The sequence below is a fragment of the Ambystoma mexicanum genome, chromosome 3q (assembly GCF_040938575.1).
Source record: "Ambystoma mexicanum isolate Mex_15411 chromosome 3q, UKY_AmexF1_1, whole genome shotgun sequence".
Classification (NCBI taxonomy): domain Eukaryota; kingdom Metazoa; phylum Chordata; class Amphibia; order Caudata; family Ambystomatidae; genus Ambystoma; species Ambystoma mexicanum.
The window spans coordinates 1,065,681,502-1,065,706,961 of record NC_090926.1 but is presented as its reverse complement, the minus strand read 5'-3'; the positions used below and the strand labels follow the sequence as shown (position 1 = coordinate 1,065,706,961).

The window sequence follows — 25,460 nt, the reverse complement described above, 5'->3', positions numbered from 1 at the left end:
ATTTGCTATTTCAACGATGGGGCAATCCCCAGATAGATCTGTTTGCGACGGCGACAAACTCAAAGGGCCAGAGGTTCGCCAGCAGGTTTTCCCAGCAGGGGAGCATGGGCGATGCCTTCTCATTCCCCTGGGACGGCCTGTTCCTGTATGCGTTCCCTCCGTTGCCATTGCTGCTGCGACTCATCAGTCAACTCAGATGGTCCCGGTGCAGGATGAGCCTCGTAGCACCGGCATGGCCGAGGTAGATCTGGTTCCCGGACATTCTGGACATATCAGCATCCGCCCCCCCAGTCAAACTACCGACAGACGTGGATCTTCTTGCCAGGGAAGGAGGCACCATCCTCCACCACGACCCAGGATCGCTGAACCTGGAGGCCTGGCTCCTGCAGCACTAGAGTTCGGAGGGTACGATATCCCGGCCGACTGCAAGGAGGTGCTTGCAAAGGCCAGGGCGTCCTCGAATCTCAAGTGCTATGGACACAAATGGAAGAGGTTCTCTGTCTGGTGCCGTGCACAGAAGATTAACCCTCTGTGGATTACGGCCCCTCAAGTGCTGCCGTACTTGCTTTCGCTGGCCAAAGCGAGGCTGGCGCATGCCTCCATCAAGATCCATCTGGCGGCTGTCTCCCGCTACACCAGAACTCTGGGGCAGTCCTCTCTGTGGTCTCATCGCCTGGTGAAGGAGTTCATGAAAGGACTGTTCTGCTCATTCCCACCGGTGAAGGCTCCGGTCCCGGCGTGGGAGCTCAACGTGGTGCTGACCAGGCTCATGGGGCCACCATTCGAGCCTCTGCATTCGGCACCGTTGAAGTTCCTGTCGTGGAAGCCAGCGTTTCTTGTGGCCATCACCTCCGCACAATGAGTGGGAGAGATCCAGGCCCTCTCCTGTAAACCTCCATACTTGACATTCCACGAGACAAGGGTAGTGCTGAGGATGCACCCCTCCTTCATGCCCAAGGTGCTGTCGGACTTCCATCTCAACGAGCCCTTGATGTTACCTGTTTTCTTTTCATCGCCTTTGTCGCCAGTTGAGAGGACTTTGCACTCGCTGGATGTGGCTAAAGCGCTGAAGTTCTACGTGGACCGGACAAAGAGTTTTCGGAGGACATCACAGCTTTTTGTGAACTTTGGCCCTGTGAACCAAGTGAAGGCCCCCTCGAAGGTTTCCATTTCCAGATGGCTCTCCGGCTGCATCATGCACTGTCACTGGTTGGCAAACCGACCGTTGCCCGGCTGTCCGAGAGCCCATTCGACCAGAGCGATCGCTGCTACTACAGTGTTCCTGTCTGGTGTGCCCCTGCTGGACATCTGCAGGGCTGCTACGTGGATGTTGACGCACACCTTCACGAGATTCTGCTGCATCGACCCGGATTCCAGGGAGGAGTCCAGAGTCGGCCAGGCAGTGCTGTGCAACCTGTTCGCTTGAAGGTGAGCCTGGTGAGGAGATAAGAGATGCTTAATGTTAAGTTGTTGAGAGGCTTAATGTTGATCCTTGCCACCTCCCGTGCTTGTGAATGTGTACTCCTATGTATTCTTGTATTCATGAGCATGAGAATCCATGGCAGACCCCATGCTGGGGTAACTGTTGTTCTCCAGCATGGGTCTGGCATGGATTCACATGCAAACCCTCCCTCCGACCCCCCTGCGGCTCTTCTCTTGGTCCTACTGCCACTTTACGTGCTACCAAATCTGAAGATGGCTGCCAGAGGAGGGGCTTAGGTAGAGGATAGTCATTGGCTGGGGGCAGTATGACCCAGAGACCAGTGATTGGTTATTAGTAGAAAGACCGTTCAGAAACGAAAATGAAACTGATTTTTGTCTTTACCAAGGATTCCCAGCCTGACGACGGGGAATATTCATGAGCATGCTGGAGAACAACAGTTACAGGTAAGTAACTTGTTCCTTATGGAGCATTACTTTGTCAAATCTGCCACAACGAGTACAGAGATTAAATCTCTCCCTGCACTAAAGGGAACAGCAATGCTTGACCATTCGGTGATGGCATCTCAGCCCAAATTTGGGGGGCTAAAAGACCTGACCGATATTAGCATCATCGAATTTGCTGATCAAGCAGAAGGCGAATTAGAGGCTTCAAACATTGATCCTTCCAAACCTCAGCCTCCAAATCCATGTAATGACCCCATGTTTGACTCTCCAACTCCCCTGGTTGACATAATAAACAAAGACTCTCCGCGCCCCTTCCAAGAAGAGCGACAATCATCCTTCAAAATAGGAGATGTCGCTGGAGCTTATGAAGGTTCCTCTGAGTTACATCATACTTTGAGGGAGGTGGATGAGCATATTCACCTGTCTCACCCTGCTGTGTCAGCCTTAATTATGGTGTTAAGCTCTTTCGTAGCCCTATTCAATAACATCTGGGCGGAGTTGAAATCTACTAATATCATCCTGGCCGGTGTTACTTTAAAACTTGAAGAACCTAGGTCTGAGGTTCGATTTGCTAACCGGGGGACAAGGCAGGAGGTGGCACCTGGGGATGGGCAGCAGTTGAGGGCAAATCTTGATAATGGCCCGGGATCAGTTATCGAAATTTCAGACGATCTAGGATCAAATGATCAAATTGATAACCAAGCCCGTGTTATTTCTGGTACTGATCCTAGTATTATTGACATCACTAACGACCAACCCACTGCTGGGGAGGGAGTAAAAGCGGTTTTGGAAGGTGAAGAGGGTTCACCTAATGTGCAACCCAGTTCCCAGATTCCAAAAAAACCTACAATAGTGCCAAAGGGCAAAGCGTCGAAGCAGAGAGTAGGGGCCAGAAAAAATAGAATTCTGTCTCTAAGAATGGCTCACCGCACACTGTTTCACGCTAGATTGTCTCCTGTTCCGGAACAAGTTATTCCAATTTCTGAACCTGTCTTAAATGCTCAAATAATATCAGAGAATGTACCAATTGTACCTGATGGACAGGAGGGTGCACAGATTCCTTCCATTTCAACTAATGAGCCACTTGTAAAAAATGTGGAATTTTCAGAGGGCAGTGGGACCCTCGATATGAACCTTGGCCTGAAGTCGATAGGCTTGCCCGCTATTCCTTTCTCTTTTCCCTACCCTCTTGGGATGGGAGGTGAACAGGGAGGGGGGTCCTCATCGATGTGGCCCATTTACCAACCAATTTCAGTCTATTTGGGGCCCATTGGAGGGAGCAAGTACCTGAGTGCAACCGCTAGCGAATTGTGTGGCAGGAAAAAGTGTGCCTAGCTGTATAACAATTAACTCTTTGGTTAAATCAAATGAGGCGATTAACAAGGGCCCTAGTGTTGTAAATGATTTACTCCCCCCCAAGTTGATCAAAGAGGGCACTTTAACACACAATTGTTAACCCCATGTTCCAATCCTATTTTGACTCTGGATCTGGTGGTGGCAGGTTCTGGATTGGGAAAATCAACATTCCTTAAAGAGGTGGTTGACCTACCCCATGAATCCAACTACCCCAAAGTTTCTGCGGGGATGACGGATTTATTGCAGCGTCTCCACTACCCCTCAAGCACTGGTGTGAGATAATTCACAAAAGCACCTTTTAGGAGTGTTGACTCTCGGCAGGGCCCTATAAACGCCCCACCGAATACAAATTCTTATTCTGATGCCCTCAAAGGGAAATTTGCAAAACATACCGAGAAGGGTGGGGGCCGTAAAATTCACCAAGTTAAGATCCACTGCACCTTGGGCTCAGATTATCAGATCTGTATGAATCGACCAAATATTTTCGCCATCTTTGCAGCTATCCCAAGTTTGGCTCTGGTGTCATCGGTCCACATTGGGGGGGGGGGGTTCCTTCCCAGTTAGAGAGGATATGAGTACAAGTATTATGTCTCTATCCTCTCCGATGATAAGAGGACTGTCATGATGCCTACCTCCAAGGAGCCAGGTCCGACCCAGCAACCCCAGAGGCAGGCATCATTTCCCCCAGGGAAGTGCCAGCGGGCCCAAGCTGGGGCCCTTTGGACACAGTCCTGGCGCCTTAGGCGCCAGGCTCATGTTGGACCCTTGTCCTGGCGCCTTAGGCGCCAGGCTCATAAAGCTAGACATGTGTTCAAGTATTTTAAGGTGCACTTACCTGATGCAGACCATGCTGCTACATCCAGGCCCTCTTGAGGCCTGAATGGAACTACTTTACCTGTGGAACTACTTTCCCCTGGGTGTGGTCGGGGAAGGATACATACCTGATCGGTGGAAGGATACATACCTGGAACTTCTTCCAAAGCTATTTAAACCACGCCCGATCAGCAACTCACGCTTCGCGTTGTTCTGCTCCTCGCAGCTGGACGCTCACCGTGTCAGCTCCTGCATCTGGACTTCAGCCACGCCTGTCAGCATCCTGGGTCACCTGCTAAGAGAGAATTAGAGAGAAAGAAGACCTTACCTGCTAAAGCTGCATCACGGAGACTTCACACCGACGATCCTGAAAGGGAAGACATCATTTTAAAAGCATTTCGCTTCGATCGCTGCAGCGCTGCATTTCACTCACCTTTCCTGGGCACCTCCATCTTCAGCAGCGATCATCCGGATCCGCAGCCACTTCCCTGAGCCTAGAGAGAAAAAGACAAGAACACAAGGTGAGAGAAGGAAGGGAATAGGAAAAGCTTGGTTTCCTTCTAAGACTTAAGTGTTGGGTCATACCCATTTCATTTCGGGTCCTGCCGCTTCCTGGCATTCCGGACCCCGGCCCCTATGGGGAAAAAAGACAAAGACATTGAATGAGCGAATGCAAAGACCTTACCCGAACGCTCATCCAGAACTTACCTGTCATTTACTGGAACTGCACGTTTCACTTCGGGTCGGCGCCATATCTCTGGCATTCCGAACCCCGGCCCCTAAGGGGAAAAAGACATAAGCTTTAGCGCTTGCTGCAATAAGACAATGAACATTATTATTAAGCTTGAACTTTTGAACTTGCTACAGAACTCTTACAGCGCCTTACCTGAATAGTCAAGCTTATTTGAACTCCCATCAAACCTCAATCCAGTGAAGTAACTGGGTTTCAACGCGCCCCTGCATCAGAAGCAGGATGGAGAACTCATCCTTCCAGACCCTAAGGTGAGACTTCATGGGGAATCGAGGAAGGGTATCGTGGAGGGTTGGAAGGGAGTGGGAGGCTTGAGCATTACTCCGTCAGTAGGTAATACTCCCTTTTCACGCACAGGGGAATATTCCTGCGAGCCAGTGAGTCCATCTTCAGAGTCCTGCGCTTCACCATTGAAGAAGCATCAGCACTCGAAGCCAGACCTGCGCCTCCGTGGGAATCAGGTGAGCGTGACAGAACGCGAAGCCTACCCACAATTTCCCACCCGGGCGCTATGGAGACTTCCGAGACAGATCAGCTGGCCCAGCTTTTGGGAGAATTATGGGCAGAAGTGCACTCAGCCCGCCAGGAGACTAACGCTCTCAAAAGAGAATTGATCCTATCCAAGGAAAGAACAGATGACCTGGCCAAAAGGTTATTGCAGGCCCAGGCAGGGCACACTCCTTTACCTAATTCCGGAGATACTTCCACATCGATGGGTTTGAATAACCCGGTACAAATCAATCTACCTGGACACATGCCTTTGGCCCCGCCTGAACGTTTTGCGGGGGATCCCAAGAAATATGCCGTCTTTATGAACCAATGTCGTTTACACTTTCTATGCAGACCCGGGGCCTTCCCTAATGACCAGACCAAGGTAGCCTTTATACTATCTTACCTCAGTGGCAGTGCTGCCGATTGGACTATTCCATTGGTAAATCAGGATGATCCCATTCTCCAGAATTTTCAGGGTTTCCAGGCCAGCATGGAAAGATTGTTTGCTCGACACTCTCAAGGAAAGGCCCTTGATAACAAACTGCTATCCTTACGACAAGGTAATCAGGATCTCCTGTCCTACGTTGCCACCTTTAATAGACTGGTTGTGGAAACTGGATGGCCAGAAAACAAAAGGATCACATTGTTTCATCGAGGCCTGCGCAGAGAACTTAAGGATGTTCTAGCTCAGATAGTAGATCCACCCCAGGTCTGCGCAGACTACATAGACTTGGTGGTTCAACTTGATCACAGACTTCAAAATAGAAAAGCAGATCGGTTCAAGTACGAAACCCGAGTACCGATCAAAACCCACGCTAACTCCAAGAGTACCGACGTATCCAAACCTATGCAAATCGGCGGTGTTAAAGGACCAATAACACAGAAGGAACGAGAGAGAAGGCGGCAAATGCAACTTTGCCTGTATTGCGGGACTTCTGGTCACTTTCTTCGAAACTGTCCGGTTAAACCACCTAAGAAGGTGATTGGAGCCACTGATAACGATTTATTGACACCTGATTCGGGAAACGACCTAGCCCGACAAGCGTAGGGGTCCGCTTGCCGAGCTTGAAAACAAACTGTTTGACCTCGCATTTTGTCATGCCAATGGTGCTCGTGGACCCAAAACAGCCTCAGCTGTTGCATGCTATAAAAGCGTATATCGACAGTGGAGCTATTGGAAATTACATAGACCGTGAATTGGCTTCCAGGATTAAGCTCCCTCTCCACCCGAAAGTAACCCAAGATGTCATTACTACAGTGGATGGAACCGAAATAGCCTCAGGGCCTGTAACGCATTCCACTGTTGAAACGACACTGGTGGGTCAGGATGGACATCGGGAAGCAATTGTGTTTGATGTGATCAAGGCCCCACAATTTCAAGTAATTCTTGGAATTCCTTGGTTAGAAACACATAATCCCAGAATTGACTGGCGAGCAAAAAAGATAGGTTTTCCTGATTGTGAACCAACTTGTTACCCAAGAAATCCAGTTATGGGTCTAGCCTCAGCAACTTCCACCCCTGTACAGCTACCGTCAGAATAACAAGAATTCCAAGACGTTTTTCAGAAAGAACAGGCTAACACGTTACCTCCCCATCGGTTTTATGATTGCCAAATCGATCTGGTACCCAATGCTCAACTACCTTGTAGTAGGATTTATGCTCTTATGGAACCTGAGAACCTACATTTGCGTCAGTATTTAGATCAGTACCTAGCCAATGGTTTTATTCGCCCGTCCAAGTCTCCTGTCTCCTCAGCTCTGTTCTTCGTGCCGAAAAAAGAGGGCGACCTTAGAACATGTATGGACTATCGCGCCCTAAATCAAATAACGATTAAGAATCGTTATCCTCTGCCCCTGATTCCTGAGCTTATCGACCAGGTGAAAGACGCTTGTGTGTACACCAAGTTAGATCTCCGAGGAGCTTATCACCTGGTGCGTATAAAAGAAGGCGACGAATGGAAGACAGCATTCCGCACCAAATTTGGGCTCTTCGAATATCAGGTGATGCCCTTCGGTTTGTGTAATGCACCTGCCGCCTTTCAGTACTTTATGAATGATGTTCTTCGGGAACTTATCGACGTCTGTGTCATTATTTATATTGACGACATCCTGGTGTACTCTTCTTCAGAATCCGATCACAGAAAACATGTTAGGGCAGTTCTTGAGAAATTGCGCCAGCACAGACTATTTGCAAAGCTCGAAAAATGCGTTTTTCATACCACGGAAGTGGAGTTTCTCGGATTCATCCTGACACCTCAAGGACTCCGAATGGACTCGCGAAAGGTGGACGCCATCCTCAAATGGTCATCTCCTAGCTCGGTGAAGGGAGTTCAGAGCATGCTCGGCTTCGCCAATTTCTATCGAAGATTCATCCCGGAATTTTCCCGAACAGTCCAACCCATCACAGCTCTCCTAAAGAAAAACAAACGCTTTGAATGGACTCTTGAGGCCGAACAAGCCTTTCAGGACCTGAAAACCAAATTCACCTCTGCACCTATATTGAAGCACCCGCACCCAAATCTCCCTTACATTGTGGAAACCGACGCATCCAGTTCGGCCATGGGAGCTATCCTGTCGCAAAGAGACCCCGAAACTAACCAACTACACCCAGTGGCCTTTTGGTCCAGGAAATTCTCTCCTCCTGAAATCAACTACGCAATTACCGACAAGGAGTTACTGGCTATTAAATCTGCTTTCAAGGCTTGGCGTCACTACCTTCTCGGGGCAAGACACACCATCACCGTAATTACGCACCACAGAAATTTACAGTACTTAAAGACGGCCAAAGATCAATCTTCACGACAACTCCGATGGGCTCTATTCTTTGCGGAATTTGATTTTGTAATTACCTATCGCCCTGGCTGCAAGAATGGTAAAGCGGACACCTTATCCCGGATTGGCATGGAAGAACCCAATTCGAGTTTAGAACCTGTGCCAATCATACCTGAACAAAGAATCTTAGGCCTAACTTCATTGAAAACTATTGAGGACATCCAAACGCAAGTAAAACAACTTCTAGACACTTCAGCCTTACTGGAATGGAGTCAAAAGCGTCCTCATTACACCGTTAAGGATGATTTACCCTACTTCCAGGAGCGGTTGTTTCTGCCAAGCAAAGAATTGCAAGAACTTGTTATTGCCCATCATCATGAATCATTAATGGAAGGACACCCTGGTATCGCTAAAACGGAGGAAAAAATCAAACGCCACTTCTGGTGGCCTTCTTGGAGAAAAGACATAAAGTCTTTTGTATTGTCTTGCGGAATTTGCGCCCAAAACAAGGGTCAAAAGAAAAGGCCAGCCGGCCTACTTCAACCCTTGGATATTCCACCGGCACCATGGCACACCTTGTCAATGGACTTTATAACTGACCTGCCTCCTTGTGCTGGTTACAACACCATTCTTGTAATTGTGGATCTATTCTCCAAAATGGCCCACTTTATTCCTTTAAAAGGTTTGCCTTCAGCTTCCACCTTGGCCAAGGAATTTCTGGAGAATATAGTTCGTATACATGGTTTCCCTTCCATATTAGTCTCGGATCGTGGAAGTCAATTTATCTCCCATTTTTGGAAGAAGTGTTGCCAACTAGCACAAATAGATGTGCGGCTATCCACCAGCCACCACCCCCAGACCAACGGACAAACCGAGAGAACCAATCAGACTCTCGAGCAATATCTTCGGTGCATGTTACACCAATCCGAGTTAAATTGGAAAGACATCCTTTGGATCGCAGAATATGCATACAACAATTCAGTGCATCCTGGAACCGGACAAACTCCTTTTTATACTTTGTATGGTCACCATCCTCGGACCTCTGATCTAGATCCACCTCTGATTGATTCCACAATAACCCGAGCCTTCAAAGAAGCTGCAACTCATTTACAGCAAGCCAAGAAAAAGTATAAAGAAAACGCTGATTTGCACCGAAGTAAAACTCCTCCTTACCAAGTAGGAGATCAGGTATGGCTAGCAACGAAACATTTACCCCTCAAGGGCCCGCGAACCTTCAATCCCAGATTCATAGGACCTTATCCCATCAAGGCTATAATCAATCCCGTGGCCTTTAAACTGGATTTACCGTCTAACATGCGTATTCATCCATTTTTTCATGCATCACTTTTGAAGCCAGTACAACCAGGGACCCGACTGTCCAAGCCTCCAGACCCAGTTCAAATTGAAGGGGAATTAGAATTCAAAGTTAAAGACATTTTAGAGTCCAAGGTGTTAAAGTCCAAACTCGTCTATCTAGTTGACTGGAAGGGATATGGACCTCAGGAGAGATCGTGGGAGCCTAGTAACCATGTTCACTCATCTCAATTAATACAAAGGTTCCACCAGAGATTTCCGAACAAGCCAAAACCCCCAGAGGGAACAACCTTAGGAGGGGCCTTGAGGGGGGGTACTGTCATGATGCCTACCTCCAAGAAGCCAGGTCCGACCCAGCAACCCCAGAGGCAGGCATCATTTCCCCCAGGGAAGTGCCAGCGGGCCCAAGCTGGGGCCCTTTGGACACAGTCCTGGCGCCTAAGGCGCCAGGCTCATGTTGGACCCCTGTCCTGGCGCCTTAGGCGCCAGGCTCATAAAGCTAGACATGTGTTCAAGTGTTTTAAGGTGCACTTACCTGATGCAGACCATGCTGCTAAATCCAGGCCCTCTTGAGGCCTGAATGGAACTACTTTACCTGTGGAACTACTTTCCCCTGGGTGTGGTCGGGGAAGGATACATACCTGATCGGTGGAAGGATACATACCTGGAACTTCTTCCAAAGCTATTTAAACCACGCCCGATCAGCAACTCACGCTTCGCGTTGTTCTGCTCCTCACAGCTGGACGCTCACCGTGTCAGCTCCTGCATCTGGACTTCAGCCACGCCTGTCAGCATCCTGGGTCACCTGCTAAGAGAGAATTGGAGAGAAAGAAGACCTTACCTGCTAAAGCTGCATCACAGAGACTTCACACCGACGATCCTGAAAGGGAAGACATAATTTTAAAAGCATTTCGCTTCGATCGCTGCAGCGCTGCATTTCACTCACTTTTCCTGGGCACCTCCATCTTTAGCAGCGATCATCCGGATCCGCAGCCACTTCCCTGAGCCTAGAGAGGAAAAGACAAGAACACAAGGTGAGAGAAGGAAGGGAATAGGAAAAGCTTGGTTTCCTTCTAAGACTTAACTGTTGGGTCATACCCATTTCATTTCGGGTCCTGCCGCTTCCTGGCATTCCGTACCCCGGCCCCTATGGGGAAAAAAGACAAAGACATTGAATGAGCGAATGCAAAGACATTACCCGAACGCTCATCCAGAACTTACCTGTCATTTACTGGAACTGCACTTTTCACTTCCGGTCGGCGCCATATCTCTGGCATTCCGAACCCCGGCCCCTAAGGGGAAAAAGACATAAGCGTTAGCGCTTGCTGCAATAAGACAATGAACATTATTATTAAGCTTGAACTTTTGAACTTGCTACAGAACTCTTACAGCGCCTTACCTGAATAGTCAAGCTTATTTGAACTCCCATCAAACCTCAATCCAGTGAAGTAACTGGGTTTCAACGCGCCCCTGCATCAGAAGCAGGATGGAGAACTCATCCTTCCAGACCCTAAGGTGAGACTTCATGGGGAATCGAGGAAGGGTATCGTGGAGGGTTGGAAGGGAGTGGGAGGCTTGAGCATTACTCCGTCAGTAGGTAATACTCCCTTTTCACGCACAGGGGAATATTCCTGCGAGCCAGTGAGTCCATCTTCAGAGTCCTGCGCTTCACCATTGAAGAAGCATCAGCACTTGAAGCCAGACCTGCGCCTCCGTGGGAATCAGGTGAGCGTGACAAGAACTTATTCTTACCCAAAGTGAAGCATTGGCAGAATTGGGTTTTGTAACCTCTCAGATATACGAACCGAGTTTGGGAACCCATCAGAATGGTGTGGCTCAACCCTGTGTAAATTTACATAAGGCCACTGTTATCCCTGATAAATTGGCCCAGAGTGGAGTGTCGTATGACATGGATTGGGCATCTATCATCTCCTCCTTATGGCAAAAACTGGTCCCTCTCTTTGGGTGATCACTGGAAGAGTATTCAATTATGTTTGAAATCTTGGAACACCCGAGGCAATGCCCTTCTTTTTTCTAACACTGAATGTATGAAATTATTGAGAATTGTCAATTGTATTTGCCTGCAGGAGACATGGCTAATTTCAGCACCAACTCTGGATGGATACAGTGTTTTCACCCAGCCTGCGAGGGATGGGACGGGGGGTGACTGGGGGGCAGAGACCGTTGGGCGGCTTCTGACTGCAGTGGAGGTTTCCTTGGGTCTTAGTGGGGAGGCAATTGCAGGCCTGCCTTTTGGTGCATTGGGGGTTGAATGCAGGTCAGAGGACGGATCGATTAATCGCCTATTGCTCAATATTTATTGCCATAGGGGCATTCAACGGGCTGATCCTTTTGTAGGTGGGATCTGTCAGATGGTGGATGAGTGGATGACAACCAATCCAGAGGGTAGGGTGGCTGTCATGGGTGATTTGACTGCGGATTGTGCTCACTCCATTAATTATGGGAATTGGAAGAGATCTGTGGGGGAAACTCAAAGAAGCAATTTGTTGGAATGAAGTGGAGAATAGGTCTCGGCAGTATGGGGTTGTCCCCCTTGGTAGGGAAAACTAGTGAACCCCAACACATCAGTGAGTGGCATACTTGGCACAGAGGGGATAGCTCATCATTGATTGATTATATTTTTGTAGTTACTTTCCTAATGAACTGTGGCCTGTCATTTCAAATTTTTAAGAACAATTGGCGTGACCACTGTATCCTTACGGCACAATTCAATTGGGTTCTGAACATCAGGAAAAGTAGGCCAAAATTACAATTAACTGCTAAGGTAGGGCGCAATGCTGTTAGATGGACTGAACCAAACATTTTCTGTTTGAACTCTAACATATACCATGCATTGAACTGCTCGACCTATGACTGGAAAATCCCTAACTTTAATGCAAATAAGTTCCAATCATTTGTGCGTCAGATGATAGATAAAATCGCCTCCAGGAAGAGAGCTACTAGTTTTTGCCAAGTTAGGCATATCCACTGTTACAACGCCGATGTGACATCTGCAAAAAAGATCTTACGGAGATCAGTGAAGCAGTTCCAGAGCCCTACTCAGGATGAAGTTACCCGTAAGCAGCTAGTTGGGAAGCTCAAGCAATCGTATAAAAACCACTGTAAATCAGTTAAATATGCAATGTTACGGAACGATGCTGAAAGAATGATTTTGATCCTAATAGCAGCCGATGTTAATGCATTCTGGTATTTGGTGAATGGACAGGACCCAAACTATTCCATCTGTCAGTCTCAATATCAGAAAAAGACTGGATTGAGTTCCTGGGTGACAGATTTGGGCAGGCCTCAGTAGACCCTCCATTGATCTTGGATTTAACCAGAGATGACTGGTGGAATCCCCAGGTCGACCTCGAAACCATCTTTAAATTGATCTAAAAATGTAAGCGATCAAGGGCCCCCGGACCAAATGGCCTTACAAATAATACATGTAAGGACAACCCAAACCTATAGGCCCAGCTCTTGTGCCTGGAGTTCAGTGTTATACTGTCTTCAGGAATGTGCCCTATATCTTGAAATACAGCCCATGTTGTCCCGCTCTTCAAGTGTGGTAGCAGGACTGATCCGGCGAATTATCGACCAATTTCCTTAATTGATGCAGATTGTAAGATCTTTTCAGCTTTCCTGCTATCGCACTTGGAGGTGTGGGCACACAGGTGCCACCCGCTGGATAAATTCCAGATGGGTTTTAGAAGGGGTCATTTGACCAACATTAATGGGCTTGCCCTGAAGTGCGTGCAAGAGGCGGCGTGGTTGTCATCAGGGGGTTGCACGTATATGACCTCGATCGACCTGACGGATGCATTCGATCGGGTTGCTAGAGGCAGACTATGGCAAAAACTAGCCAGTTGGGGCCTTCCCTTGGGGCTATTGAGGTTTTCCAGTGGGGTTTATGAAAACTGTGGGGTACGGGTTCGCTTGAATCAAGGAGGGGATCTGTCGAGGAGAATTAGATCATTTCAGGGGGTTAGACAGGGTTGCACATTGGCTCCCTGGCTATTCAACCAATATGTTTCCGATGTAGCTATTTCACTAATTAAAGAAGGACTCCTAGCCTCTAAGATCGGCAAGGATAAAATAATTTGGCTTGCTTATGCCGAAGACCTATTGATTTTTGATAACACCAAGGTGGGGCTACAACGGTCTCTCAATAGTTTTGAAGCATATGCTAAAACCAATGGATTAACAATTAATCCTTTAAAAACCCAGATTCTATCCTTCAGAAAATGAGGGTAAAACTTCTGGCTACATCGGCAAATTGGGCGAGATCCCCCTGAAATTGGCTAAGACAGTGCGATATTTGGCGTTCAATATTTCGGCATACCCAGGCTCTAAGGTATTATTTGAGTCAATTTTACATAAGGCGAAACTGCTCGAAGCACAGGTGGTCAGCATTAACCGAAAGTTTGGTAGGTTTTCCCTGAAACATGCTTTGATCTTTTATGAGAGTAAAATAGTGCCTAAACTAATTGATGGCCTGGAATTGCTACCTGAGAAAAGTGAGTTTGTGAGTGTAATTTTGAATCGTATAGAAGGCTGCATTTGGAGAAGATTGCTGGGTGTGGCAAATGCGATACCTATCTCCGCAATCAGGTTCGAATTGGGTATTGCCTAAATGTGGGCATGGGTTCTGTGGGCCTGTGTATCTCGGTACTCCAAAATTAAAACTGGAGGGCCGAATACACTGTACCATTTGTTGGCTGAAAATCTGGATCTCTCGAATACACTGATTTCTTTAAGGGACCGGTCGGAGGCGATTCTTGAGGAGATTGGAATGTCTGTAGAAAGCCTGATCTCCAACCCTTTGTCTGTAAAACGTGCTCTATTCAATCTTGACTCGTGCCAAACGGTTGATAAATTTCACTCCTACCCCTCCTTATATCATTTGAATCATGAACATAGAGCGAGAGGCTCCCCCACCAAGGTTATCGTACAATTTCCAGATAGACTGTACAGAGGCATCATACTGAGGGCTAGATGGAATATCTTGCCCACCAGAGATATTCTTGTTAGAAGAATGATGATTCCGGCAGATCAAGGTAGATGCAGGTTCTGCTTGACAAATGAGGAGTCTTTAAAGCATTTAGTTATGGATTGCGTGCCATTGCATCCGCTTAGAGTCAAATACCTGGAGCCCCTCAATGTTAATTCCATTACATATGATGAAGAGAGGGAATGGAAACAATGTCTGAGTATTCAATCCATTCATGAGGGCTTAGCCTTATCTGGGTTTATTAAAAGCCTAACTGTGAACTTTGAGCAAACAATTTTTCTCTCTATGCTCTATACCATATACTCTGAAAGTTACATAGTGTTAGCTGGATGGTTCCAGATATAAGATTTGATTACCTTTTTTGACTATCTGTAAAGTTTGGTCATATGGATTATCGTATTGATTGCTTTTTTTCTCTTTCTTTTCTGTACTTTTGTTTTATTTATTGATGGTATTAATGAAACAGTTGATTTGCAATCTGTATTTTACTTTTGTGAATTCTAAAACATTTTATGTGTTTTGATGTTTTGTAAAGGTTTGAATAAACGAAACACAAATAAAAAAAATGTTTTGAAAAAGGGGAAAGGGGATGGTCCAGTCAAGCTTGTTTACAAATATCTACTTTATTTATATCAGAACAGACAGTTCTAGCAACATTAAAAAATACAACCCACACTGTACAGGAATGCAGACAACAGACAGTTTCAAAGAAGGAAAAGGGATGCATTCTGGATGCTGACAGGAGGGTAGTCGGTATGGTTAATAACCACAACAGTTTACAATTACTTGGCTTCAGCTCAAAGAGAGTAATGAGTCTTAACATGTCTTTAGGCACCTTCTGTGAAGAACCAGGGGGACAGAACCACAATGTACCTTTTGCCGTAGGTGTTCTTGATGCTCGACAGGGTCGAGTCAGGTTCAGGGCACATTGCAGGCTTCTGTGACAGAGTTCAAGATGGGAGTCAGCTCCGAGTATCAGGCGGCATGACGGTTCGGTGAGCGAGGCTGGATGAAAGGCTGCAGGCTGGCCTACACAGCGACTCTGGGTCAGGAATTGTTGGCTCAGTTCTGGTCGGCGGTTCTGAAGCACTGGTCGAAACATCCCGGATGTCTTTAAGTGACTCGACAACGGTCAGCGTTGCAGTCGGTTGCAGGTCGAGGAACTAGGCTGACTCACGGGCGTCGGTAGATACTGGAGGCACTTCTCCCAGCTTCTTCAATGGGCTTGTGTCGTCCGTTAAGGCAGATGGCACAAAGCTGAGAGTGTATTTATTTATATTTACATTTGTAAAGCGCACAAGACCGAACAGGCATCCTGGCGCGAGGCTTGAGGTGGGTGGGTGTGGGGGGACAGGAGAGGTAGAGAGTGAAGACAGTGCTGAGGGGTGGGGGAGGGCGGAAGTTACAGTAACAAAGTTCATGAAGAGCACCCAATGGACGGGGTGAGCGATGTCACCTGGAAAGGGTCGAAGTCAATTAAACAAGCAGGTTTTCAGCTGTTTCCTTGAAGGGCCAGTAGCGAGACTCAGACCGTAGGTAGGTGGGAAGGTTATTCCAGAGGCGAGCAGCTGTAACTGGGATGCTGTAGCCTCCTGCTCTGCTACATTTCAAGTGTGGGGTAGTAAGGAGATTGCAATAGGGCGATCTTGTGGGCCTGGAAGACTTTGTCGTGGAATTACTTTGCCAGAGGCAGGTAGGTTCAGTGTTGGTAAGACATTGGTGCGTAATGGACTGGATTTTGAAGTTAATCCTCTCTTTGATAGGAAGCCAGTGTGCTGCTTTTCTGTTAATAGATCTTGTTTCGATAGGCCCAGTGTAGCACGGATGGCATTGTTCTGGATGGACCGCAGCTTGAGGAGATTGTGTTCTGAAGGGCCTGCAAATAGTGAATTGCAGTAGTCTAGCTGGGAGCCAATTACTGCTCAAGCAATGTGGTCCACTGGAGAGAGGAGGTGTCTTGTGGGAATCAGCAATTTGATGATATAAGCAGTCGAGGATGGAATTGCATTGACTTGGTGTGTCATACTGAGGCACACATCGAGGCAGACGGCAAGTGTTTCACAGATGTGCAGACTGAGATGTGGCAAGCGCCAATAGTAAAGGACCGAAAGGCTGGGTCAACTTTGGCAAGGCGGGAGGGTTGTCCCACGATAAGGATTTCTGGTTTTTTCGACATTTAGGCAGACCTGGTGTGAGGCCATCCAGGCTTAGATAGTGTCATACATGGAATTGATGTGGCTAGAGTCTTGGTCATAGATTCCTGAAAAGGGAATAAGGATGTGGGTGTCGTCGGCATAGTTGGTATAGGAGATGCCTATCGAGTCAAGGAGGTCGAAGAGGGGTTTGGTGCAAATGTTGTATAGAGTGGGTGAACACAAGAGCCTTGGGGGACACCACAGGAGACTTGGGTGAGGTGAGCCACAGCATTTCCGGCGCACACCTGGGCTGTCCTGTATGCAAGGAACGATGCATCCAGGCTGTGGCCTGAGGCAAGAAATAGGCTGCTGTGATGAGGTGGTGGCTGACCAGGCAGAAAGCCGCCGAGAGGCCAATGAGAAGGAAGAGGGCAAGATTGCCTGAGTGTCGAATCTCATCTAGTTGATTTTTCAAGTCAAGAAGAGCGGATTCAGTGCTGTGGCCTGGTCTGCAGCCGGATTGTCATGGGCTGAGGATGTTATGTTGTTGAAGATAAGATTGTATTTGAGTGTAAGCTGCGCAATCGTGAATTTTCAGGAGAAAATGGACGGCGGTGAGGGGTCTATAGTTAGTTGGGATGATGGGGTCGAGGGTAGCTTTCTTAATCAGGGGAGAGATCCAGGCTTCTTTGTGGTTGGGTGGGATTGAGCAACTCGAGAAAGAGGTGTTGACGAAGGCTGTGATAATGGGAGCTAGGGCGGAGACACAGTCCTTCACAATGCGGGCAGCCCAGGCATCGCTCTAACAGCGTGAAGACAAACACACACACACCCGTTCTCCTCGCCCACCGCTTCCTGTTCCCGCAGAGCCTGTCAGCTCCTGCACGCACTCGTGTGCCGCAGGGGCATAATAGTTCGCTTTAGAAAGACCGCTCCGTGCGGTCACGGAGCGCTCTTTCTAAAGCAACCTTTTAGTGAAAAGATCTTTACAGAAAGATCTTTTCACTGGGAATGGGCTGGCCATGGCAGGAGGAAGCTTGTCCCTCCCCCTTTTTTGAGGTGACACGGTGTACTCCTGGCTGTCATATTCCAACTAAATATGACAGGGCGGTCTGTGTCTGTGGGTTGTGTCCACCCAGAATACACAAGTCTTTGCTTTTGTCGTGGTGTGAGCATCGGAAAATGTGTGTGGATTAGCCCCATATATTTTCCTGAGGTTGGTCTACCATCATTCCATTTAGTTAAACATTTAAAACAATTCCAGGCGAGCTCACACCCACCGTGCAGATAGTCGAGTTCCTCACAGCCCGCCAAAACAAAACGGGCCTGCGTGCACCTCAGACCTCGTGCCAGTGCTTTAAATGGGATGCGACATTGTGGGATGGGGCTCTAACAAGGTGGTGCGGCCTAAAGGGGGCACCACTTGACCCAAGCAATACACGATCCTACAAGCATGTACTGTGGGTCACTCATCATGGTCTCAAACAATTATAAGCCATTCAATATGTCGGCAAGTCCCCCTTTTACGATACCTATATCGCCTATGGGAAAGGTGAGTGGGACAAATTGCACCAATATGGTTTTGTGGCGAATTGCATAAAATCAAATAGCATTTCGGGAACATAATGACTACATCATTTTGTATTTAATATAAGTCTGTGATAGCGATTAAGCATGAAACACTTCTGAGCAAGTAATACAAACGGGCCTCTCTGCTCATTTCATTTGCCACCACACTCGCCCAAACAGAAAAATGTCTGCAAATCACAAGACCTATCTACTCCTTTGAACAATTTAGCTCGCGGGTGCGAGTCACAGGCTGGCCTGCTCGAGCAGGAGCTTGTCAATCACTTAGTCCCACATGCAGGGCAGTCTATTTATGGCGGGGAGCCCGAGCAGCACCCTAGCTCGGGACCAGTCTTTGGAGACTGCCAGTGCTCCGACACGATCAACTTAAAGCCCTGCCTAGAGCGCCAGAGTTCCATACAAGGAGTGAGAAGAGATTTAGATCACCAGCCCCATATACCATGCTAGGGGTGAGTAAGGAGGTCGGAGGGCTGTTGGAGGGGCAGAATTGTAAAGCTTAAGGGACTCGTTTTAGGGTATGAATGAAGCCTCTTCAACCCGGGGGAGGGGTCATACCTGAAGAATAATGATCTGCCTCTAAATTATTACCCAAGGCGAAGCCGAAGACTATACATTGGGGAAGGGCCATTATCCCAAGTTATCAAATGTACGGTTAAAATGGAAAGTGTTTTTATGGTTGGAGGAAAAAAATGCGCTCACAAAAGTAACTTCTAATGAGCATGGAACTTTTGGCAATACACTCTAATAATTTTTTGTTTCATTGTTGTTTATTAGTTTGGGGAATTGAACAGAACAATCTTTTCTGCCTTTGCAAGGCTGACTCTTATTTCTTTGTTCCTTGTAGGCTGCTGTGCATGCCAGATTGTTTGTGTGGAGGTCTATACCACAGAATAGCTAACTGTATTCCAAGCATTCTGATTGGCTGAGAGGAGGTCTATAATGGAATACATGTGCTAATTGGGACTAGAGCTCCAGGGTGGTGCCCCTTCTAGTGAGAATGATGATAAAGTAACAGGATCTTGTGTGAGGGGTTAGAACGGTGGTCAAGATGCACGGTCGCGTCTGAGGGTTTGTATTTTAATGCTTACTTTCATTCTTTTCGTCCGTGCAGATATTATTTCTGAATAAAATGGACCTTTTCCAACAGAAGATTCTGTATTTGGAGCAGCATCTTCGGTACTACTTCCCAATGTACACAGGTGAGGCGCAAACACTAAAACATCACTGGCGAGGAGATCACTTGAGGTTGCAGGGGAGAGAGACCCGGCTCACCAGGCATGTCGGCACTCCAGGAGGTCACATATAAGGAGAGGCTGCTAGAGGTCACCATTTTACAAACTTTTTTGGGTAGTGTGGTGGGGCGGGGAAGAAATGGGAGTCCATGGGTAGTTGCAAAACGTTAAAGGTCACCAGTGAAGTGTAAATGGCGGTGGCCACAGTAGAGTTGGCTGGCGGCCACAGCTGTGGAAAAAGAGACACTGACCTCCAAGTATTCTTGTAATGTGTTTTCTGAAAGACTAGAGCTCTGCATTCACACTCACTGGGCAATGCAAGTCCCTTTCAGTATGCACAAAAATATCCCTGCAACCTTCTGGTGCATCATGAGGCCGCTGCCGCATGAGGCAGAATATGTCTGTATGGAACATCTAGACGGTTGTGTCGTATATGTCGGGGCTGCCACGCCTACTGAAGTGTAAGTGCTTCACAGACTCATCAGCACTGTCCTTGGTGGGACCTGGGGAGGTGGTGACCATGGCCATGCCTGCTTGGCCTCTGCCCAAAACCAGTGTTTCGTGAAATCTCCTCTGTCAGGCCTGCTGAAGAGCCCTGAACCTCAGTTGGTGGTGCAAGGACTCAGAATGTGCTGTGAGGAAAGTACTTGTGCGGACCACATAGTTTTAACTAGCCTTGTTAAAGCTTCTGCTGTGTGTTAAGGACCTTTTATAGGTTAGGCATGTAGCATAAAGGAGCCCATGGTCTTTGCTGGCCAGGAACTGTCCGGTTGCCACTGGTGAAAGGATTCCACTAATGCCCTTCATACCCAGAAAACCGCCCAATATAGGTGAAAATGGTCTAAAACGTTTTTCCTGAATACAATTCGGGATGTACACATTCAAGTGCAGATTATTCAGTATACTGAAGGCCTACAGCAAACGGATGCACCCAGCGTGTGAAAGAAACGGGACTCTTCAATTAATCCTTAAAACATGTTGGCCGGGGCACTCAGATGCTCCCCACCACCCTACTGTCCTCACTACATTCAGCCACGAGGAACACAGGGTGGGTTCAGTGGATTTGCCCTCCTTTTTGAAGTCATAAGAGATACCATGAAGATACTCCACACACAGATTCTACAACAACTCAAACTATAACAATTAAGAAACCTAAGTAGCTACACACAAAAACACGTCAAGACTTGATGTTCATAATTGTAATTGATAAATGATTCATGAAGAACACATTTGCAAAAATACACTTCTATGTAGAAATAGATTAAATCAGTTTAAACAACTCGCAGAACCACGAGGGAATATAGTAAGGCCAAAGAATGAAAGCAGTTACTTCACAATTCAACTGAGGTTTTGCGAGTTGTTTAAATTGAGTTTCTGTTACTTAATGGACTAGAAACATTTAAATACGTTATTGCATCTCGTTTTTGTTGTCTTGTATTCTATCCTAAATGTATTGTATTCTTATGTAAGAAGTGTATTTTTCCAAAAGTGATCTTTATGAATCATTATCAACTACATTTATGAATATCAAGTCTTTTATTTTTTTTATTTGGTTTTATTGAGTTTTCAACAGAACAAATGAAACAACATAAAGGTACTGTCATCGTCATAATAATCAAAACACAAAAAAGAAAACCTTCATACATCCCCCTCCCGTGAACGTTGAAACCCCCTTTTTGAGACATAATTCCCTTTGACCCTCCCATCACCCCCTCAGGAACAGTGCTATGCTCAACGTGAGTCCGCCTGATAAATGTGGGTTCAACTTTGGTCTGTCTCTCATGACCAGATTTAGGTCTCTTTTCGCTATTATAGGTTATTGAACATTGAAGAAGAAAGAAAAGGGGGTGCTCTCCATGACGCACTTTCTTGTGTGTTAGCTGTGCCATCTGCTGCCGACTACGTTACTTCCTCTTACTAACTGGAGTGTGCCCATGCCCATGGCAATGATCCAGATCGCACCCTGGTTTATTCACTGGCCATATACTTATCAATGAAGTCTTTCCATAAAGTTTCATATTGTGTGGATCTCCCATGTAGGCCGCAGTAATCCTCTCCATCAAAAAAATATTGGTAGCGACATTTTCCCACTCCTTCCTACTCGGAACCATAACTGCCTTCCATTTCATCTCTATACATGCCTGTGTTGCTAGAAGAAGGGGGGCCCCCAACCCTGTCACCCTCACCCTCGAGCCCAAACAAAACAAAAAGAGGCATTCGCTCGCATTGGATACCATCGATATCTCTAATCCACCCGAGAACTTCATCCCAGTACACCCCCACCCGAGGGCACCCCCACCACATGTGCCAATAATCTGCGCTTTCGCCACACTGGCGCCAACATAGGGAACTCATTGTTTGAAACATCTTGGACAACCTGTGGGGGTCATATTGCCATCTATGGAGGAGTTTAGTAGCATTCATTTTGTACTGTGCAGCAATCGATACCATAGAGGTTCCCTTGCTCATCATGGACCATAGGTCAGAGTCTATGTCGAGGTTCATGTCTGTCTCCCATCTATTCTTAAGCATAATTGTAGACCCCTTCCCAGCGTCTATCAGAGTTTTATACATGATTGAGATCAGCCCTTTAGCTTCAGTTAGAGTGTCTAGGAGTGATTCACAGGGGGTAAGGTCTCTTTGTATTTTCTCTCTCCATGGTTCTCTCATAAGAGTACCCTTGAGTTGGAGAAAGTGGAAAACCGAGAGTGGTCCTATGCCTAAGGCGCCTTCCAGATCATTGATCGTAATATAGTTACCTCCCTTCCATAGTTGTCCCACCCTCCCCAAGCCCACCTCGAACCACGATTGAAACCTTCCGTGATCTGGTATCTCTTCCCGAATCCCCGGTGCCCAAATGTGACTCAGAGGAGATGGCCAGGTTGTGATGCCTCGCATGTCTGTGCCCTCCCTCCAGATTTCCCAAATAGTACCCAGGATAGGGTGCTGTTTAATCCTATGGGTCAATTTGTCCCTCGGTACCCAGAGCCTCTCTGAGAGGGTGGCCGGGGGAAGCTATGATTGCCGAGTCCTACCCAATGTAAGTGTGTTTGATTTCTCAAGTGTGGTATTAAGATCCTCAGTTGCGCCGCAGCATAATATTTTTCGAGATCTGGAAGGCCCACCCCTCCTTTCTCTTTGGGCAGTGTCAATACTTCGTATGCAATTCTTGACTTCTTCCCTTGCCACAGAAATCTCAAAACGGCCTTCTTCACCTCCCCGAAAAAAAAGACCTTGGCATTTTAATTGGAAGCATCTGGAAAGGGTATTAAAAAACCTTGGGAGACTCACCATTTTAACCGCGTTTAGCCTCCCATCCAAGAGACTGTGAGTTTTTGCCACTTTGTTAGGTCTGTCTGGAATTTATTTAGCAGGGGGGGAAGTTGGCTTCGTATAGGGCATCCGGATTTCTTGTAAGATTTATCCCCAGATACCACAAGGTGGTATCTCCAATGGTGAGGCCTAAAACCGAGTACCTCTCCCTGTCTTGCTGTGTGGGTTCACGCAGGGGAAACAGGATTGACTTGCTCTTGTTAATTTTGAAACCAGAGAGGAGTCTGTAACATTCTATCAGTTGAATAGCTCTGGGTATGGATGTTAATGGGTTCTTGAGATGTAAAAGTAAATCGTCTGCATGTAAGGCTATCTTATATTCCTTCCCCTGCACCTGCCTTCCCTCAAACAAATGATCATTTCGAGGGGATTGGGTCCTCCGACGTATTCCATATCTATGACATGTAATCACCACAGCTGTGCTGCTTCGGAAACTTTTGTCTGCGTCCTGCGTCGATGACGTCGATGCGCCGTCATCGAGGGCCTCGTCCGACGTCATCCGATGTGATAAGTAGGACGCACGACGCCCGTAGTCTCAGTTCCGTTTTTTCCGCGAATGTGTTGCTTCGTGAATCTCGGTTAACGCCTTGACTCTTTGGAGTTCTGTTCTTCTCGGTTCTTCGATCCTGTTCGTTTTGTGAAAATCCTTTGTGTGAAGATGTCTTCTACTTCGTCTTCGACCCCGTCCGGGTTTCAAGAAGTGCGGGGAGTGTGGGTCCAAGATGTCGGTGACGGACTCGCACGACGCCTGCCTCTGCTGCCTCGGGGAGGCCCACGACACGGATGACTGTATCGACTGCCAGTCGCTCACGTCCAAAGCCTTACGCGAACGTAAGAAGAAGTTGTCGGTAGGTCGGGTGTCCAAGCCCAGGAAGTCGAAGTCTGCGGGGCTTTCGACGGATGATTCGAGGGGTGACTCTCCGCCTCATCGTCGGAAGTCTCATGGGTCTCCTTCTAGGAGTCGGTCTCGCCACTCCTCAGCCTCTTCGAGGCATTCTCGGAAGCGCCGACACCGGTCGTCTTCCAGGTCCTCTTCGGAGGACTCTGCCCGGCACGTCGCTTACCCCACCAGCCGTGCGACGCCAGAGGAATGGGCTTCCTTTGGGAAGAAAATGCTGGCGATTCTTGAGTCGCAGGGTACTAAGCCGTCCGCGCCCCCGAGTGGGGTCGGTCGTGAGAGGTCGAGAGACACCGCTCGCAAGAGTGGTCGGCACGAGTCACGGGAGAGGTCCCTTTCGGACAAGGAGACTCGTTCTCGACGTACCCGTTCCAGGTCCTGGTCCTCGACGCGTTGCACCTGTGAGGTCTTCGAGGAAGACATCGACGTCTGAGGCGTCGAGGGCGTCGACAGGCTTTCTCGAGGCTCCGAGGAAGTTGTCGAAGCCGTCGACGCTCAGGTCGTCGAGGGACACGCTCGGGGCTCCAGCTTCGAGGGCTGTGTCGACGCCGCCGATGCTGGAGGCGCTGCATCTGACGTCGACGTCGATTTCCTCGACGCCGATGCCGGTTCTCTCGACGCCGGCGCCGATTCGCTCGACGCCATCGACGCCTTTCGTGTCGGAGGTACCCCGTGGCACGGGAGAACCCCCTAGGAAGGCTCTGGTTAAGAGCAAGCACTCTCGGGTGCCTTCTTTTCGCCACCTGGACTATATTTCAGAGGCGGATGAGGATTCTGATGGCCTGGTTCCTAGTCAGGTTCCAGATGAAATTGTCTCGGGCCATAGTCAGTTTGACGATTTGAGACAGTCACTGCATGATGCCAGTGGACTGGACACCTCTCCGGAGGTGGAGTTTTGTAGGCCTGAGCCTGGCTCTCATGCCGATTCCTCGTACCGGCGCCTTATGGCTAGGGTTTCTGAGTACTTGGGATGGTCTGCTCCCCCAGGGGAGTTTGTGCAGGATGATCTGACGGACATCCTTGATGTTGGTCCCCCAACTGATCCGGTACTGCCGTTCCATATGGCTTTACAGAGAAGGGTGGCGGCGGCTTGGACTGCTCCGGAGAGTCTCCCGGCGGTGGGCAGATCCTTGTCACGAAAATACCGTCCAGCCAGTAGCGACCCCTGCTACTTGACCAGGCACCCCACTCCGGAGAGTTTGGTGGTGCAGATGGCCACGGCCCCGGCAAAGCAGGCGTCGTACCCTACCATCCCTCCTGATAGGGACGACAAACGTTTTGATGGCTGGGCGAAGAAAGTGTTTTCTTCTGGTGGTATGGCGCTTCAGGCGGCCAACTCCATTTGTGCCTTGTCTCCTTTCACACACACTCTGTGGAACTGTGTTGCATTTGGAACTGTGTTGCATTAGCGGCTGAACATATTCCCAAAGGGGACGAACGGGATGGTTTCCTTGGTATGGTCCAGGATGGTAAGGATGCCGTGTGTGAGTCCGTTCAGTCGGGTTTGGATTTAGCTGAATGCGTCAGTAGGTCCATGGCGGTGAGCACCGTAATACGCAGGTTTGCCTGGTTGCGGAAGTCGGGGTTTGCTCCTGATGTGCAGTCCCGGCTCCTCAACATGCCCTTTGAGGGTGAACACCTTTTTGGCAGCAAGGCTGACGAGAGCCTTGAGAGGTTGCAGACCTCCAAAGCTGCAGCGAAGTCGTTGGGCGCTGCAGTTCGCCAACCTCCGCCTTTTCGTCCTAGGGGACAGCAGTGGAGGGGTGGTTCCTTTCGCTATTACTCCTTCAGTAAAGCGAGAGGAGCTGGTAGTAAAAGAGGCCAACGCAGGGGTACCAGAGGTGGACGACAGGGTACCCGTGGTGCCAAGGCCGCTCGG

The 25,460-nt window shown here is 48.2% G+C and overlaps 1 protein-coding gene across 1 annotated transcript in view; it reads left to right on the top strand.

The window, feature by feature from the left end:
* LOC138583240 (guanine nucleotide-binding protein G(o) subunit alpha-like) overlaps positions 1–25,460 on the top strand; it is a 1,018,345-nt gene that overhangs the window by 865,460 nt on the left and 127,425 nt on the right. Inside the window, exon 8 of the mRNA XM_069655299.1 lies at positions 19,230–19,317. Coding sequence (XP_069511400.1) covers positions 19,230–19,317 — 88 coding nt within the window. The remainder of the gene's footprint in view (positions 1–19,229; positions 19,318–25,460) is intronic.